Raw genomic sequence first — 20,788 nt, 5'->3', positions numbered from 1 at the left:
GCGTTAAGCCCGGCTCGTGCCGTACGGCCGAGTTGGTGTCACGTGACGAGGTAAAGTTGTAATAAATTATTGTGGACATTCTAACGTTATCAATGATTTGTTAAAAATGTAAATAATGGTAGTCATAAATTTAATGTAATTATAGAATTGAAATAATTTATAAAGTTGTAAGTATGATAAGTAAATTAGAAGTTATACTGTACATACTGTTTACTTATAATGCTAGGCTTTTAAAATTGTCGTTTAAACGGCCTTCTAATGTTGTATAGCGGGTGAATAGTGAGATCGCTTTACTTTTAACCTTCAGATATAAATTTACACCCGAAAAAATACATTATTGTATTAGGTACACCCACTATGCAACCTTTATTAAGGCCGCGAATGTATTATCTTAATTTACACCTAAAATAATAAGTATACGTACAAAATATATGTACCAATATCATCTTCGTTACCTTCTCGGTATTATACATTTTTTATAATAATAAAAATTTCTCTCAAGTTGTTATACAAGTAATGTGAGAGAGTCCTATTTTGAGCCACGTAGATGGTGGAGTTACCGTAGTCACTTACAAATAAATCTATTTGTGTGTAACTAGGATGTATATTTTATTTCTGAGCACACTTGCTGATCAATATATATATATTTGATCGCAGTGTAATATGTACGAAAAAAAATGGTAAGAATCTTTTAAATTTCTGTAAAAACCGCTTCAGTTCAGATCGTAATAATAACGAATAAGTTATTCAAATTGTAACAATATTGTGGCAAACGTGTTGTAGTCCTGACTACGGAACTCTAAAAACCATAATTAAAATATGTACCTACCTGTGGAGTATTGTAAACAATAATATTAATACATTAACACTTTTTATATTTGTAAATATTTTAATATATAAATTTGTATTTTATAAATAAATATAAGATTTTCTTTTTTAAAACTTGTCTTTTTATATCCTTATTCATTGATTATTTATTGACTAATACAGAATCCAAAAAAAATACTTAAGTCATACAGACGATAACACAAAACATGCATAATTATTTTAAAAAAGACATGTTTTGACTTTCGCACATGTTGTTCACATGTATCTATGGCAAATTTTTATTTCTTGTCAATAACGTAATGTGAGAAAATATTACTAAAACTATTGTGATTTGTAAGCATTTTACCACTTCGATACATTTTAAAATTTTATCCTTTATTATATTTATTTACAAGAGTTTAAAACCACTTGATCTTAATTGCTTAATTGCATTGCTTAATTTTTTGTAAAGTAAAATGAAGTCAACAAATCATCATTTATAAATAATAGGAGGGCCTAGTATTAGTCTGTGGTTCATGTTTAACTGAAACATCTGTAACGTAGACGGCAGACTGTCACTTTATCTGACAGCTGTCACTTTGTCATTTACCATTTGGCATCTGTATAATATTTATGTTTTACGAAACAACAAGTTGTGGTTTAGTTAAATTCATCATTTTCCTCATTGCTCAAGTTGCTTCTTAATATTGTGATCAATAAAAAGTGTCAAAAGTAGGGTAAAGGTTGTTGTAGCAGACATTTTTACACAGAAAATTGTTGAATATTTACAATTTTTTCTTATAATAGTATCATTTTATATGTAAACACGTTATGAAAGTTTTGAAAGTGAACTCGATCAAATGGATAAGGATTAAGGTGTTAACTAAACAGAAATGCCATTAAGTAGAATTTGGGTGTGTGTTTGGACATGTTTAGTGCTGGCTGCGGCAGAGGGACCGCGATGCCCTCCGGGGGCCACTCAAAGCCAGTGTCAAGAAAACGGCTCCGTGGTCGATGAGCACTTTTTTATAGTGAATGGTTCGTATTAAAATTAAATTGCGTAATAAATTTAAAAATGTACTTCCTTAAATGTAATAAAAATAAAAAATAAGTACTTATAATAAAGTGGTGGGATTGTTATTAGTCAAATTGTGTAAATGATAAAATCAACAGGAAAATGTTGTGGTGTATAGGTGGTGCTTATGTGAAAACAAATATTAATATAACATCTAAGAAATAAACTATATGTGCCAAATCAACCTTCACTGTACCCATTCTATGAAATATTTTCTGCTCATGTGTGTCATTATAAAAATTATGAGTCATGGGTTTACATATGAATTTATTGCACGGCTGCAGTGACAGTGTTACAGTAGACCACTATCTATTATCTTCTTATCACATTTAGTAATTGGTTCTGGTTGACTATTATAAAAGGTGAAAACCAAAAATCTGTTAGATGAGGCAGTAAAGCAAAGACTATAACTATTGGAACATTCTCTAAATGATGTCACTAATTTATAAAGTGCTTCATTAGTGTCATAAAATTAGACATTAATTAATACTGAACATTAGGAAGGCTCATATAAAATGTAATTGATTTCTTTACTGTTAATTTATTGACTCAATTATTGAGTATTTACTCTAATGAGTGAAATGAGTTAATAAAAGTTATGGAAGTAATTATAAAAATTTTATAATTACTTCCAAAATGTGTTTAGTGAAAAAATTAAGTATTAGTCTGTTGTGAGAATGGTTGGTCTTTTTTTATTACCTCAGTATCTTTAAAACAATGTGATGCTCTAACTGTCTCACTTAAATATTCATAATATTACTTAAATGTTTATTACAGTATTTGAAGCTCTGTGGCCTAGGATTAAGATCAGAGTAGGATAGTCTAAAGAAGGGAGTCATAATCACCAGTGCCATTGATGCTTTCCTCACTTTGGTTGAAATCAATTTTCAAAATAATAAAATAATTCTTCTTTGGAATCATTGTTTAACCCTTCGGGTGCCTGGTGGGTCTGACAGACCCGTCACTTCAAAAAATCAACGATAGCTTTTAAATTTTTGTAGCAAACCCGCTGCACTTCCGATTAGCTTCGCGATACAAACTAACGGCTATTTTGACTACTCTCCCGCTGTCCACAACGTACACCCATCCGAACAACAGGCATTTTGTGTGCGCTTGGGTCTCAGGGACCCGACCAGGCACGCGGCGTAACTTTTAATCTTTAAGCTATTATTTTTGTTTTGTCTCTTTAATTTATATTGGGTGGTAAATTATTTATGGAAAAAATAGTGATGCAGTTATAATGACTGGGCGATTAATAAATGATGAAATTCGCCAAGCTTTAGAGAGAAATTTTGAAGAAAATGAAGATCAGGATGTAGTTTTTGATGAAAGTGAAGATGAATCAGATACATAATTCTGATGTTGACAAGGAAGAAGTAAAAGTCTATAACGAACCAATTAACAGGGATATCATATATACAACCATCAAAATTGATTTATATGCCCCAGCCATTAAGTAATTTTGGTCACAGATCAATATATAAAGTCCTTGATTATTATTTTTGGATTCTCAACACTACTGGCATAAACGCAAAAGTTATTCATATGTTAAACAATTCGGATACTAGAAGGAACTTTATAAAAAAATGGGCAAAGTATTGACTGCTCTACATCAGACTGAACGACGTAATAGTTGTAAGATGCAAAATCTTATCTTACTTTACGTAAGAGAATCAGCTCTCATTTAGGGGAACCCTCAGAGCCATCACCCAAAAAACATGATGCTGGTACGAAAAAGCGTTGTTATGTATGTCCTAACCAAAAAGATCACAAGTCTTAATAGATCTATGTGTCTTGCACAAGTCATCATGCTTGGAACACGAAATTTTTGATTGTGAAAATTGTCACGTAAATACAGAATAGTTACAAGCAATACCTTTGTTACTTTTATATCAAAATATAAAAGTTTGTAAGTTAATTAATTAGTGCCTTAAATTAATGTAAAGTTTGATTGTTGACTCCAATTAAAAAAATTAATATTGTCGATTTAAACATGAGTGTTTATTTTTATTACGTAAAATTAGAGACTTTTTAATTTTTTTAATATAACTTTGTAGAAGAACTTTAGTATAATTTTATTTTTCATTCATATAGCTAAACAGCTCTAAAATAAATATAAACACATTATTTGGCGTTCTGACTAATAAAATAAGTAAAAAACAAGCATTTTGTTACCGGGTCCCACAGACCCACCAGGCACGCCATGTAAGTTTTACCCACCAGGCACCCGAAGGGTTAAAATAATAAAACATCTCACCTTTATTGCGAAACCTATTCTGCACCCTAAAACATTTGTAATTAATATATTTGTTTGTCTTTGTACCAAGGTACAATGAATATTTGGAAATTTTTATTTATTCTTTGACATATGATCTACACATAAATAAATCATTGTACTAAAACTAAACAAAAATGTAAGCTACTGATTTATTCTACTGAGAGTTCCATAATGTACACTGTACTATGTAATGTAAAATTTGAAGGGGGGGCCAATTGTAATATAATTAATTGACTAAAAATAAATTTAAATTTAAAAATTTTAATTTTCTTCGAGGTAAACTAAAAATGCGGTAGAGCTGGACAAGGTTTTTAAATTAAACAAATCCTCGACAGAAAGTGCTCCGGAAGTCAGTTAAATAACCCTTCAACATTACAAGTAGATTTACAGAAAAGGCAAATCTATGATATAAATTAATTTATTCAAAAAAAAAATGTCAAAATAATTTTAACAATTAAAAAGTCTTAAAGTAACAAAATCGGGCGCCTGGATGTTTACATCCATTTAAATTTACACTAAACTTAATTAAATATTTACTTATTGTAAATGTTTCAAAGTTAGCAAAAAATGTTTTAAAGTTAGACTAAATTATGTAATTAAAGTTACAAACAAGTCAAAAATGAAGTTTAAATAACGTTACAATAATGTATAAATATCTTTAAAAAAAAATGTTTGAATGCCAAATTTTCATAAATTTATAAAAATGTATACTAAATCCCACGAAGTTCCAAAGTTGACGCAAAAATAAATATGTAAAAATTACATACCGAAATCCAGAAGTTAAATAAATGTTATAAAGTTTTCACTTCCTTTACGGTTTCTAAAATTTAATCTTCAAAATATCCAAAGAAATAAAGTTCATAAGTTCTTCGAAAAGCGTTGAAAATAATCCACTCGAAGATACAGCCAAAGAAGATAATTCAAGGAATAATCCTCGATAATACAGTTGTAGAAAATAACTGTAGAAAATAAATTTCGAAAATAACTGGTGAAAATAACCATTGAAAATAACCATTGAAAATAATTGTAGAAATAAATTGTTGAAAATAACTGCAAAAGAGAAACAATTCTAATTAGAACCTAACACGAATTTAGAAAATCTATAGTTTCACTTTAATAATTCAACCAACTTACCCGGTCAATCCCGGTTATTTTCCAAAAATAACAAAATGCATCATGGGAAATATTCTAAAGATTCCCTGTAAAGAACCACAATCGTTGTTACGAAACCGAACAATTGAAATAAATTCAAATTTCGAAGAAAGTTTTTCGACTTACCACGAGGCAACAAATATCCACATTAATTTTTGTAATCCGACATGGATTTACTTCCAATCGTTTAAATTAAGACATAACGTGCCTTAAAACTTCAATTTTCAACAATATTCAATAGTTTAAATCAAATAAAAGTTACAAAAACTTTGAAAATAATTTAGCGTCACATTTCGACTTAAAAGGCGGAAGGAAAGTGAGGTCTTAGACAAATGTCAAAGATCATCTCAAAGATAATATAAAGATAATAAATCACAATTAGGTCAGGAACGCATAATGCATAAAAAGTGCATTTTTATTTTAAATGTCAAATTTAGCGGTATTTTTAAATAACGCATAAACATAGCCTTAGAAATGGTTGTCAAAGTCAAATGACAGATGACATCCGATAACCTATGTTAGAAATTTAGTATTTTTTTGACGAAATTATTTAAAAAATGGATGAAACATGTAACGTGCGCCACAATTACGTTACATTACCCCCCAACCAAAAAATAAAAGAGGAGCTCAACCTGAGAGACTCTTTTATTCGACTCTACAAAAGAGGTAGAGACCGACTCTATCAATCAAAATATTAGAGTGACATAACAAATAGTAACTCTACAAAAGTTAGAAAAATATGGAAAACCACAAACCATAACATTTCTAAAAAAAATCGAAACAAAAGTAATAGTTAAACACTACCCTAGAGATGAGAACTCTAATATAGTCTCACTCGAAAGCATAAAGTTGTCTAACTTAACTTTATTCAGAAAATATGATAAGTATAAGTAATTATCAAACAACTTAACCTTGGAGATGAGGACTCAATATAGTCTCACTCGAAAGCAATGAGCTGTCTAATAAAACTTGTTTCATTTAGAGTAGGAAATTATAAAGTTTTACCTTACTCGAAAGATGGAAAATATTTTTTTTTTTTTTTTTTTAATAAAATGTTGGGTCTACGGAATATACACTAATTGGCATAACAAGAACACCAACCTCAAAATGGTTTCAATTAAAAACAAAAGATATGACTAACGTGGCCGACGCAACTCAATACGACTTTCCGAACACGAGAGCATACAAAAATAGTTCTAACTGTGACCGACTCTACACCATCAGCTTTTCGAACACAGTTAAACAAAACTTCCAAAAAATGGGTGTCTGTGACCGACTCTACACCATCAGCTTTCCGAGCACAGAACAAAGTCTCCAAAAAATATGTCTGTGACCGGCTCAACTCCACCAGCTTCCCGAGCACAGAACAAAACAACAAACAATTGTTCCAAAAAAAATGTTATTGGAAAATTCACAAAATCGGAATATCCAAAACAAAACCAAACTGGAATAAAGTCATAGGCAATAATCCAATATGAAGGATTATTTCTATAAAACTTCAACCAAAAATAACTTATTACTAAAATATGTAATAAAGTTCTACACAAATATCAAAAATATTATGTACAAAATACACAAACAAAATGTTATATACAAAAGTATAAACACAAAAATATTGCAAAAACAATATTCAAAAAATATTACAAAAAAATGTATAAGATCTTATGAGTCAAAAGAAATATTCGGAATTACTTTTATATGGAATCCAAAATGTCCTAAGTTAAATTTAGCAAAAATACATTTGTAGAAAACATACTAGAGTGGGAATCCTATCATGCTATCATCTATCAAAATCTTTGAGGCCAATTCTTTCATACATCTCATTCAATCATCTCTAACAAATGCCTCAATAACCCAAATCTAAATATAACTCTACAAAATATTTTAGAGTTAATCCAAAACTATATTTTAATAATATCTTTAATATGATAACGACCAACAGTACCTTTCTCTAAATCTTTCAATATATAAACATTATTAGAAATCTTCTCTATTATTTGAGATTTGATAAACTTAGGAGCAAGTTTAGCCGAAAAATATTGAGAAGCACTAGACAAGATGAAATTTCTTCTCCAAACTATATCACCTGACTCATAGGAAATGACTTTCCTTCCTTTATTATAATATAAAGCATTTTTTTTATAAGCTTTAAATAAAGATTTGGTTACTAAATCAAAAATTGAACTTAAGGAATCTAAACTTTGTGCATAAGTTCGACAATTACCAAATTCGAGTTCATTCAAATTTGTAAATGAATTACTAAAACGATGTAATGAAGCATCAATTATAACTTCACGACCAAACATAAGAAAATTGGGAGTAAATTCAGTAGCTAAATTAATACTGCTATTCAAAGCTAATTGAACATGGCATAAAAATTTTGACCAAGTTCTATGATCATCATGAACAAAACATGCTATGCAAGTTTCTAACGTTTTATGATAACGTTCAACTGGATTATTTTGAGGTGTATATAAAGTGTTATAAAATATTTTATTAATATTAAAACTTTTCAAAAATTGTACAAAATGTTTAGAAGTAAATTGAGTACCATTATCACAAATTATGATTTTTGGACAACCAAATTTGAGAAAAATATCCTTTTCTAAAAATCTACATATGGATTTTGTGGTAGCATTACATAATGGATTTAACCAACAATACTTAGAAAATACATCTAATACCGTGCAAATATATCTGTGTCCAGAATATGATTTTGGCAATGGACCAACTATATCAATAGATAGCATAATCATAGGTTGAGAAACAATCTTTTGATTCGTCATTATACCAAAAGGTGGAGCATTCGAGTGCTTATAAGCTTTACAAGTTTCACAATTTGAAATATAATCTTTTACATCTTTAAACATATTAGGCCAATAATAATGAATTTTTAACTTATTTAAAGTTTTATGAATACCTAAGTGACTTGAATCTAATGAATCATGATTATTACGAATAGTATCTAATACATTTTCTTTTGGAATAACAATTTTCCATGCTAAATTACTTTGCAATTGAAATTTGGGTTTACAAAATCTATAAAGAACTTTGTTTTCAACTCTATAATTTTTATATCTTAAGGGAAATTTTTGACAACCTATAAATATATTTTTGTACCAAGGATCTTCAATTTCTTCATCAGGATGGGTTATCTCTGATGGAATATCAATAGCATTAATTTGAATACGAGATAAAGTATCAGGTACAACATGTAAATTACCTTTTTTATGTATTATATTAAAAGTAAATTGAGATATACGAGCAGCCCAACGCGCTAAGCGTCCGCTTGGATTATTTAAGCGTAATAACCACTTTAAACTAGCATGATCTGTTATCACAGTAAATTCCATACCTTCAATATACGGTCTAAAATGTTCTATAGAATCTAATATAGCAAGAAGTTCTTTTTCAGTAGTACTATAATTAATTTCACATTTATTAAATGTTCTAGAATAAAATGCAACAGGATGTTGATTATCTTCATCATCTTTTTGACATAAAACACTACCAATAGCATAAGAGCTAGCATCACAATGCAGGAAAAATGATTTGTTAAAATCTGGACAAATTAGTACAGGAGCTGTTAATAGTGCTTGTTTAAGTTTTACAAAAGAGGTTTCGCAATCTGAATTCCATTCTACGGCACGTTTACTATTTCGACTACCGCGAGTTAGATTAGTTAAAGGAGTAGCAATATCAGCAAATTTTTCTATGAATCTACGATAATAAGAACACATACCAAGAAAACTACGTACTTGTTTTACAGTTGTAGGACGAGGAAAATTTTCTATTACAGACAACTTAGAAGGATCTGTATGTAAACCATTGCTATCGACAACGTAGCCTAAATAACATAGACGTTCTTTACAAAATTCACATTTTTTCAAATTAATAGTTAAACCAGCATCTTTTAATTTATGATAAATTTTACTTAAAAGAGTTAAATGAGTTTGAAAATCACTAGAGATAGCTATTAAGTCATCTAAATATACAAATACATTAGAATCGAATTCTACACCAAAAAGTTTGTCTACTAGTCTTTGTAGTTCAGCGGGAGCATTAGTTAAACCGAAGGGCATACGAACGAATTCGAATAATCCCTTTCCAGGAATTACGAAAGCAGTCTTCTCTCTGGAAGTTTCTTCTAATGGAATTTGCAGAAAAGCTTTAGACAAATCAATTGCTGTGATATACTTAGCACCACGCAAATTATCCAAAATCCGCGACGTGTAAGGTAAAGGATATGCATCTTTAATAGTGACTGAATTTAATTTTCTGGAATCTAAACATAGTCTTATACCACCATCTTTTTTTGTGACAGCTAATACTGGAGAACACCAAGGAGATTTAGAAGGTTGAATAATACCATCCCTAAGCAAAACTTGAACTTCATCATAAAGTTCTTTTTGTTTAGCAGGACTAATAGGCCAATAACGTTGTTTAATAGGTTCACCAACAGTTATGATTTTATGCTTAGTTAAATGTGTTAAACCTAAACCTTTCTTTTCATAAGAAATTTCTTCAAAAAGTTTTATAATACTATTTAATTGTTCTTTTTCAGAAGAAGAAAGTTGAACTACAGAAGTTACAGAATTTACAATTATTGAATTCTTATTTTCAAAAGTTATATTTTTAAATAATTCATGAGCTAAATTAAATGCGAGCCAAAAGTCGAATCCTAGAATAATTTCTGGATTTAGTGAGGGAACTACCATGAATTCTACAATGCGAGTTACATTGTCACAAGTAATTGGAATATCAATAGTACCTAAAACGTCTTGTGAACTACCATCAGCAGTACAAGCCTTATAACTACTAGTCTTAAGTTTGAATCCTAAATTGAGGAATTGCAAGTGACTATTACAACCTAGTACGCTTTTATTAGCACCACTATCCAATAAACCTGTAAATGATTTACCACAAACTTGAAATTTTAAAAATGGACGTATGTCACTATTTTTAGTAAACAAAATGGGAGCAAATTTATTCATTGAGAAAAATAGTTTTAAATAATTACACCAATTAGAAAAGTCTTCACGAATTTCAGAAGCATTAGGTTTAGAAATTTTAATATTTGTCAGATCAACTGATTCTTTATTAAGGACCTGTGTCTGACATAACCTTACTCGTTTTTTGGAAGAGTACAATTATTGCAAAATTTAGTGATAACATTTAATTTACCACATTTAAAACATATAGTGCCTGGAATCTTTTTACACTTTTTATAAGTATGTCCAATTTCTTTACATTTTAAACAAGTTAATGTTTGAACTGAATTAATATGCTTAGTCTTGAAATCTGAGTTATTATAACTATGTTTATTATTTAATATTCGAAATTCATCAATCTGTTTTGAAAGTTTTACTAAATCATCAATAGAATTTATTGAACGACCTACCAAATGAATAGAGTAGCTAGGCAGCATGTTATGTTTCAATATTTCTAATATAGTATGTTCAGATAAAGGATAAGTTAGTCTATTTGACATATCTGAAATTTCAATAATAAAATCTGATAAAGTTTCAGTTTGTTTTTGTTTTCTAATTCTTAAATTATATTCAAGTTGATAATCAAAATCTAGTTTGTCAAAACGCTTTAGTAATTCTATTTTAAGATGTTTCCAAGAATTAAGCGAACTACGTATAGATCTAAACCACTTGAGAGCAATGTCAGTAACTACTTCAGTAAAGGATGGCAATATTTGGTCATCACTAATATCTCGACTCACACAGTATTCTTCAAACGTTAACAAAAATTCACGTACGCATGTTTTACCATTAAATTTATATTTAAACTTAGACAAATCTACTCGTTTATAGTATTGAGGTTGTTTATTATTCATAGATAAAGTGTTACTAAAAAATTGTGGCAAGTCTGCCGACAAGTCTACTAAATCATTATAAGCAGAAGGCTTCGCCTGAGAAATATTCGTCTCTAATATCTGAGAATGTTCTACATTAATTATATTAGAAGTTAAATTTTTGTCACCACTATCATCAATAGATGGTTTAAGAGTTAATTCATCTCTGTCAGTCATGGTTATGTCCTAGAATATAATTGATAATGGAACGAAAAGCTTTACTTCAAAACATAAAAAGTTATAAACTTGGCATTCAAATTACATAAATACTTAACATTAGTATTTAGTACAAAATGATTCTAACAAAAATTATACATATGTAAATACATAGTACATATTCAATACTAGACAAGAGCAGTAATTGTAATTCAGGTCCCTGGCTGAGGGCGCCAATTGTAATGTATAATTTTTGAAGGGGGGGCCAATTGTAATATAATTAATTGACTAAAAATAAATTTAAATTTAAAAATTTTAATTTTCTTCGAGGTAAACTAAAAATGCGGTAGAGCTGGACAAGGTTTTTAAATTAAACAAATCCTCGACAGAAAGTGCTCCGGAAGTCAGTTAAATAACCCTTCAACATTACAAGTAGATTTACAGAAAAGGCAAATCTATGATATAAATTAATTTATTCAAAAAAAAAATGTCAAAATAATTTTAACAATTAAAAAGTCTTAAAGTAACAAAATCGGGCGCCTGGATGTTTACATCCATTTAAATTTACACTAAACTTAATTAAATATTTACTTATTGTAAATGTTTCAAAGTTAGCAAAAAATGTTTTAAAGTTAGACTAAATTATGTAATTAAAGTTACAAACAAGTCAAAAATGAAGTTTAAATAACGTTACAATAATGTATAAATATCTTTAAAAAAAAATGTTTGAATGCCAAATTTTCATAAATTTATAAAAATGTATACTAAATCCCACGAAGTTCCAAAGTTGACGCAAAAATAAATATGTAAAAATTACATACCGAAATCCAGAAGTTAAATAAATGTTATAAAGTTTTCACTTCCTTTACGGTTTCTAAAATTTAATCTTCAAAATATCCAAAGAAATAAAGTTCATAAGTTCTTCGAAAAGCGTTGAAAATAATCCACTCGAAGATACAGCCAAAGAAGATAATTCAAGGAATAATCCTCGATAATACAGTTGTAGAAAATAACTGTAGAAAATAAATTTCGAAAATAACTGGTGAAAATAACCATTGAAAATAACCATTGAAAATAATTGTAGAAATAAATTGTTGAAAATAACTGCAAAAGAGAAACAATTCTAATTAGAACCTAACACGAATTTAGAAAATCTATAGTTTCACTTTAATAATTCAACCAACTTACCCGGTCAATCCCGGTTATTTTCCAAAAATAACAAAATGCATCATGGGAAATATTCTAAAGATTCCCTGTAAAGAACCACAATCGTTGTTACGAAACCGAACAATTGAAATAAATTCAAATTTCGAAGAAAGTTTTTCGACTTACCACGAGGCAACAAATATCCACATTAATTTTTGTAATCCGACATGGATTTACTTCCAATCGTTTAAATTAAGACATAACGTGCCTTAAAACTTCAATTTTCAACAATATTCAATAGTTTAAATCAAATAAAAGTTACAAAAACTTTGAAAATAATTTAGCGTCACATTTCGACTTAAAAGGCGGAAGGAAAGTGAGGTCTTAGACAAATGTCAAAGATCATCTCAAAGATAATATAAAGATAATAAATCACAATTAGGTCAGGAACGCATAATGCATAAAAAGTGCATTTTTATTTTAAATGTCAAATTTAGCGGTATTTTTAAATAACGCATAAACATAGCCTTAGAAATGGTTGTCAAAGTCAAATGACAGATGACATCCGATAACCTATGTTAGAAATTTAGTATTTTTTTGACGAAATTATTTAAAAAATGGATGAAACATGTAACGTGCGCCACAATTACGTTACAACTACCCATTCAATATGCAGTACATCACTCTTCTTACACCCTGTCACTACCCCAATGTCAGTAACCTTTGTCATCGCCACCCAAAATCACAATCCATTAATTCATGTCACAGCTATTAACATTTTTGTGTTCTTAACTAACCATACAATTTTATGATAATTAAAATGAAACAACCTCGAGCATCATCATTAAAGTAACATAACACTGCTGGCCTACAGTCTTCTCTTCTTGGAGGGGGGGTTATTGCTTTCATAATTATTACTTATACAAATTTTACAATTAAAAATTATACAATTTCATTGAAATATTTTTATAAGCTTTGTATTGAACTTGCATATTAATGTAGCTGTACTATTTTAAGGTCAAAAACTACAAATAACCTCTGATGTGAGATACTTCCATCTCACTTGCCCGGAAAATGTTACCCTGGAAAACGAATCATTGCCGCGATTCGAGAGAGCGGTCAAGGTGCTGTACGTGAAGCTGACGGCGTGCGCCCCGCCGGCGCGCGGGTACGCCGCCGCGCTGCGGGCGCTCAACGTCACCGTGCGCGGCGCGCTCGAGCTGGACAAGACGCCCGCGCAGCCCGCGCTGCACGCAGCTCACCTGCGCGACCTCGACGTCGCCTCGCTCGCCATCTCGTCGGCCGCGGCGCTACTAACACCCGACCCCGATTTCCTCGAACCGCTGGTTACTCTGCGCAATTTGCAACTCACGGGCGTCTCACTTTCGCGATCGGCCACTCTTCTCTTGCCGCAAACGCTAGAGTCGTTGAGCCTCAACAACGTCGGGCTCGCGAGCATCCCCGTCGAAGTCTTTGCCCGCCTGCCCACGCTCTCGCGCTTCCTCGTCCGCGACTCGCTTCTCCGAGAGGTGGACCTGAGCGCGGCGCCGGCGCTCGCAGTCGTGCAGCTGGTCGCGCCCGTCGACGGCTTGACGCTCGGGCCCTCTATCCAGAACGTGACTCTGCGCAACGCTCACAGCGCCGTCCTCCGCGGAAACTGCTCGTCGCTGCGGAACGTGGTCGTCGACAACGTGGACACGGCGCTGCCGGGCGGGTGGCTGGCGGCGTGCCCGGCCGTCGACACGCTCCGCGTGTGGCGCGTGCGCAGCGGGCTGGTGGGCGCGGACGAGCTGCGGGGCGCGCGCGCGCTGCGCGTGCTGGAGGTCCGGCACTGTGGGCTGCGCACGCTGCATCCGCGCTGGATCGAAGACGCGCCCGCCCTCTACCGGCTCGATCTATCGTCAAATGAGCTCGAGCAGCTGCCGAGGTACCGGAGCCGTCCGGTCCGTCCGTTCTAAATATTATGCTTATCTCGTGAGCTCCCTAATTCTCGCCTGGTCCCCAGCGAGCTCGTGGACGCGGCGCCGGCGCTGGAGGAGGTGGAGATGTCGAGTAACCGTCTGGGGCGCGCGGCGGTGGCGACGCTGGCGGCGCTGCCGGCGCTGCGCGCGCTGGCGCTGGACCGCAACCCGCTCGCCGACCTCTGCGGCTCCGGCGACGCCTACGTCGCTCAAGGTTTGTTTGGGATATACTTTGGCTCCTTTTCGGTTTATTATTCTTCTATTTTATTGATCTGTAGCCGATACATTTAAAATATTTAAATACTTTCGGACAGCTAGGTGATTGTGGATCTAAGTCTCCGCAGTTGTCACATCGAGGAAGAGTCGAGGAACTAGTAGGTGCAAGATCGAAACACTTAGTTCTTGATCAAGAATCATTAATAGCAGATGCCGTATGATATGGATTTATCAGTTTCAATGTCACGGATAGCATCATTATCGTATTCTATCAGTGCAGAGTCTTCTACTTTACCTGGTAGTGTTAATTCTTACACGAATAGGATATACTTTTGACAAGTTTCACCTCTTTAGGGTTTTAATTATTACAGAATAAGTACAAAAATGCGCTGACCTGGGTTAATCACCAAATAAACAGTTCACCGCACCGATCGTGCCGCGTTCAACACTGAACCACTTCTGATCTGTTGGGATCTATCGAGCCTTTCTATAGCAACTTGTATTTTTGATTCAATAGCAAAATCGTATTATAAGATCGGAACTTGGTTAAAAATTATCATCTCCCACATATGTATTTCTGTTGCCACTTAAATCAATAAATTTTGTACAAATTCATTCATTTTCGTCTTCAATTTCTAATATCACGAACTAAACATAAATGACTAAAAGGAATCGGTTCCTCATCTTTTATTTTATTTATATTAAGGCTTCATCTTACATACAAGAAATATTAGTATTGCTGGTATCAAAATAAACGCTGCCCGCAGTGATGTCGCCGCTGTGGCAGACGCACTCGCTGCGCGCGCTGCGCCTCGCGCGCACCGGCCTCGCGCGCCTCTGCCGCGACTGGCGCTCGCACCTCGTGGCGCTCACCGACATCGACCTGCGCTCCAACAACATTTCGCGCCTCGAGGTGAGTGTCGCCCGCGCCTCCGCCTCGCGCCGCCGCCTCGCCGTCTCTTACGCGTGCGCTGTTGCAGTTCGACGACCTGCAGTGGCGCCGCTCGCTGGCGACCACGGTGGACGTGCGCGGCAACCCCGTGCGCACCGTGAGCTACACCCGCGAGCAGTTCGCCGCCGTGCTCGCCGGCAACGTGTCCGACGACTTCGCCTCCTCTCGGGTGCGTTCAGCTCGTGAGCTCCGCGACGTGCAAAACGAGTTAGATTATGAGCTCTATGACAATGCACTCCGAGTATCGTCCTAATCTTTTATACCTAGTGTAAATTCAAATCGTTTATAAAAATACGTTGGTAAAAAAGGCATATTATTCGATACAAGATTTTGTAGATGATAAAAAAGCTTGGAATTAATACCTGTTTACTTTCAATCAGGATACATTATAATTTAACTTACATTATAATTAAAATTGTATTTAACTAATATGATTGTATTTTTCAAATGTTCAAAAGGAGTAACTACTGAGTTTCTTGTCGGTTCTTCTCGGTAGAATCTGCTTTCCGAACCGGTGGTAGCTTCACTTAATTGTTAAATAACGATTCAAAAGTGCCTGTAAAGCCCACTTGAATAAAGTTTATTTTGATTTGATTTGATATAAACCTGAAAGATATTCAAATATATATGTCGTTAAAAACGTCATTGCTCCAAATTCATAGTCGTATGTTTCACGTCGCTGGCACAGTATATATTGTATATCGCAAAGTTCTCACACCGACCGATTCGACTCTGTTTAAACGACTACTCAATAATCGACCAGCTGACGACGCTGCTCCTCGACGCGCCGCTGGAGTGCGACTGCTCCGCGTACTGGTTCGCGCGCGCCGCCCGCGAGCGCCCCGCGCACGCGCGCGCCGCCCTGCGCCACGCGCGCTGCCGCTCCGGCGCCGCGCTGCTGGCCGTGCCGCCGCACGCGCTGCTGTGCGCGCTGCCCGCCGCGCTGCGCGCCTGCCCCGCGCGCTGCGCCTGCCTCGCCAGCGCCGAGCGCTCCGAGCTGCGCTGCGCGCGCGCCGGCCTGCGCCGCGTGCCGCGCGCGCCGCCAGGGCTGCCGGCGCGGGCGCTGCTGCTGCCGCACAACAACATCTCGAGCCTCGCGCCCGCCGACATCACGCCCGAGCTGGAGGTGCGACATCTCGATCTCTCGACCTCTCGACCTACCGACCCGCCTCGGCCGGTGCGCTCTCGGAGTCGACGTCGTTTGACCGAACCTCCATCGGCCGCAGGTACTCGACCTATCCGACAATCAGATAGTCAGCATCGACGCGGCGACGACGGCGGTGCTGTTCGCCGCGGGACGCTCCGTGCGGCTCGCCGGCAACCCGCTGCGCTGCGACTGCGACGCGCTGCCGCTGCTGCGGGCGCTGGCGGCGCGCGTGCGCTCCGAGGGCGCGGCGGGCGCGGGCGGCGCGGCGTGCGCGGGCGGGGAGGACGCGCTGGCGGCGGCCACGCGGCTGGATGCGCGCTGCTCGCCCGCGCTGTGGCCCCTCGCGCTGGTGGGGCTGGCGCTGGCCGCCGCCTCGGCCGCCGCCGCCGCCTGCCTGACGCGGCCCGTCGCCCGGCAGCGCCTCAAGCGGTTCCTGTTCGAGCGCGGCCTGTGCCTGCGCTGGCTGCTGCGGCCGCTGCGCGAGGACGACGACGACGACGCGGAGCGGCCGTTCGACGCGTTCGTGTCGTTCTCGCAGCTGGACGGCGCGTTCGCGGCGCAGCTGGCGGCGCGGCTGGAGCGCGGCGCGGGGCTGCGGCTGTGCCTGCACGAGCGCGACTGGGCGCCGGGCCGCTGGATCCCGGCGCAGATCGCGGAGTCGGTGTCGCGCTCGCGGCGCACGCTGGTGCTGCTGTCCGAGCGCTTCCTGGCGTCCACGTGGGCGCGCGCGGAGCTGCGCGAGGCGTACGCGGCCGCGCTGCGCGACCAGCGCCCGCGCCTGCTGCTGCTGCTGTTGCCCGGCCTGCGCCCCGAGCGCGCCGCCGCCGCCGACGCCGACCTGCGCGCCTACCTCGCCTCCGTCACCTACCTGCGCTGGGAGGACCCGCATTTCTGGGACAAGCTCATCCTGGCGATGCCGCGGCCCCGCTCGCGCGTCGCTGCCTCGCCCGCACCCGCGCCCGCTGTGTCGTCCGCTCCCGCGCCCGCTGAGTCGTCAGTTCCCGCGCCCGCTGAGTCGTCCGCTCCCGCGCCCGCTGAGTCGCCCGCTCTTGCCCCCTCTGCGTCGCCCGCCCCCGCGCCTGTTGCGTCGCCCGCCGTGTCGCCCGCTGTAGACGATCCGCCAGCGAAGAGGCTCGCTCCTCCGCCGCCCGCCTGAGCGTTATCGACTGAATATCCGTATTTGTTGTCCGATGAGCGGGTGTAACCTAACGAATGCTTAGAGGTTGTAAGACTCTATCCTTAAATATTTGGATCCCTCAGGAATCAAAGAAGGACCGAACTTGGGGCCACTTTTCTGTGTTCTCAGCTGAGTAACAATATGTGAACTTTGTTAATAGCTGTGTTTGTGCGACTGAAAGATATGAAGGTGATCAAGAACCAAAAAACATTCATTCCAAAAAATACTCTAAATCTTAATAAATCGCGATTTAATTCTCTATGCTGCGGAAAAAATATTTTATGAATATTCGTGTTATTTGATTCGCTCGATAGCGCTGAGATGTAAGTGAGCAACGTAGTCTCGAATACCTAGAATCTAAGGTGACATTTGTTACTAAAATTACTTTCAGCTTAGTTAGGACGAATAAGTATACAATTACAATAGGCTATTTGACAATGCGAAAAATAAAATGTCCATTATTGTAATAAGTATATATTCTGTTAAAAATGGTTATTTATTAACGAAAGCTGAAAATAATAATTAATCTATTCAAAAATCCATAAACAAAAATGCATTATGTTACAAGTTTGTCACGTGACACAAAACGCTATTGATTGACCGGGTTTATGATGAAGGCACTTGCTTGTTAACCGTGCTCACCTACTATATGTACCACTTTAAAATACAGGCAAGTGACGTCTCCGACCCCATTGCATCGCCATATTGTCTAAGAAGCGTTTTCGCGCGCTATTTAAATATGGAATTTTTATCGTAATATTTCATCGGCAATTATGTACTAGAAATAACAATAAATCTTACTTTTAGTGACTTTCTTAACCTCTACTAAATAATAAAAAATGAATTTTAAAAACCAGTCAAATAGCCTATTTATTTTTTGTTAAAGCTGCTCGAAGCAGTTTAGTCATGTAATGAGACAATAAATATTTTAATTTTATAAAATGTACTGGGCTTAAAAGTTTTGTGCCATGATTTTATTGAATCAACCTTTGTAAATAAAGATTAGATAAATAAGTAAAAGACAAGAATATCTTATGCCATATTATGTATTTGAAGAATCTTATATGTTTCAAATTTTGAGCTTCAAGAATAGTTTGGATTTATGAAGAGCTATTTTTTTCATACGTTACTGAATATTGTCTGGAATATTCAAAATATATATGAATGTAATTATCACAATTGAGTTCTTCGTCTTGTTTCGTTGCTATTTACACTATATACACCCCACACCGGCAGAGGTGCTACTATAACATACTGTCAAATATTATGTGTACAATCAGACAGTGTAAAACACTGAGATGTATGTATTAATTACCATACTATTGTACGGTAATTTCATTTTTTCATGTTTCGTTTCGTAGGGACGTGTGTTCCTACCAGACTGACAAACCGACGCCCAAGCGATCGCAGCGATCAGTCAAATCAATACAGGGTTGTGTTAAGTTCGGATGAACGAAACGATCACATTCGACGGCCGAATTAATGTTGAGCGTTCACGTCAGGTGGATACACCTTACGCGTGTTGAGATTTTTTACAAGTTGTACCTAAATGTCAAAATGTTGAATCATATATATAGAATAAAATTTATTACGTTTTTTTTAAAGTTTTTATTTTAAATAAATAATATACTTAAAAACTGTTTATGAAATTGTTTTATTTTTGAACTTCAATTTGCTTCTATATGTTCTATGCAATTATACTACAGCACAGGAGTCGAAGAAATCATGGAAAAACGAGATATATTCTACTGTACCCAATAGTAGCGTTCCTTGTCGATAGTCAACTATCGATAGATTATTGATAGTAAATGTTAAAGCGATAGTATTGCAATAACAAAAGATACTTTTAACCGATAGTATCGATAGCCAGCAATTTTTCGATAGTATTAATTTCTCAAGATAAGTTATAAAGTAGATGAGTAAAAAATCGTATCGTAATAAGTTTAATTAAAATTGCGCCAGCAAAGAGTAATGGAATAAATTAATTAACTTCTTACTTTGCTTTATGAAAAAATTCTAAATGTATACCCTCTAGTATAAAAATTATGTGTCTTCTTATTTAAGAATAAAATTTACAAAATCTCCATATATAATAAACTCCAATTCTAACTGAAATTATGTGAACTTATACTATGTGACATTAACACTGTACAACCCGCTCATTCGTACATAAGCTTATTTCAGGAATAACGCAGTAAAACTCTTCACTTTTAACACTGATACTTTATTCTTCAAGGTCTCGTATACATTATTAATTTTGAACTGAATACACAAACATTTCTCGAACATTAGTATTTACAACAATACCAAACGTTGGCGCGATTTAACTTCAGTACGGTGACATCTATTATATAAATAATAAAACATATTAGAAATGACTTTAAACTAAATACTTTTGCACAACTCTGATCTGACGTTATATTTAAAAACTTACTAACAAAACAATGACATAGATCAAATTGTAGCAATTATACATCCCGCCCACCATGGACCGACACGGTTTATTAGTAATTCAGGAAATATACAAATCTAACCAAAGTTAACAATATCGCCCTGAACAAAGAAAAAATTATATAAATTTATACTTACAATTAATGTTAACACAAAACTAACAAACTTCTTAAGAAAATAAATTACTTATATGTATTAATTGGAATGTATGTGAATATATCCCATACATTCCAATTAATATAAGACAAAATGAAATAACCAACTTAATCAGTAATGGGTAAAATAAAAAATTTAGAAACGGGTCTTTTAATAACATTGCCATTACATCTTAAACTGACAAGACGCATAACATTGTCCGACCCAATATGTTTATCAACAATTATGCCGTAAAGCCACCTAGCTGGTGG

The 20,788-nt window shown here is 36.2% G+C and overlaps 1 protein-coding gene across 1 annotated transcript; it reads left to right on the top strand.

The window, feature by feature from the left end:
• Positions 1 to 1,428: 1,428 nt before the first annotated feature.
• Positions 1,429 to 19,574, top strand: LOC124535073 (protein toll-like). Its single transcript, XM_047111121.1, has 7 exons — positions 1,429 to 1,845; positions 13,495 to 14,404; positions 14,483 to 14,652; positions 15,422 to 15,567; positions 15,635 to 15,775; positions 16,370 to 16,732; positions 16,833 to 19,574. Exons 1-7 carry the CDS (start codon positions 1,701 to 1,703, stop codon positions 17,907 to 17,909), a joined length of 2,952 nt encoding a protein of 983 aa, XP_046967077.1. The 5' UTR covers positions 1,429 to 1,700; the 3' UTR covers positions 17,910 to 19,574.
• The last annotated feature ends 1,214 nt before the right edge of the window (positions 19,575 to 20,788 follow it).

This window comes from Vanessa cardui, chromosome 14 (genome assembly GCF_905220365.1).
Source record: "Vanessa cardui chromosome 14, ilVanCard2.1, whole genome shotgun sequence".
Lineage (NCBI taxonomy): Eukaryota > Metazoa > Arthropoda > Insecta > Lepidoptera > Nymphalidae > Vanessa > Vanessa cardui.
Note: the sequence above shows the minus strand (reverse complement) of the source record. Positions and strands in the feature narration are given on the sequence as shown.

What these genes read in the sequence shown, in the direction of transcription:
- LOC124535073 (XM_047111121.1), top strand. Translation starts at nt 1,701, where the DNA reads ATGCCATTAAGTAGAATTTGGGTGTGTGTTTGGACATGTTTAGTGCTG. An exon ending in CGACGCCTACGTCGCTCAAG is followed by an intron (nt 14,653 to 15,421) that starts GTTTGTTTGGGA and finishes CGCTGCCCGCAG; the next exon opens with TGATGTCGCCGCTGTGGCAG. An exon ending in ACAACATTTCGCGCCTCGAG is followed by an intron (nt 15,568 to 15,634) that starts GTGAGTGTCGCC and finishes GCGCTGTTGCAG; the next exon opens with TTCGACGACCTGCAGTGGCG.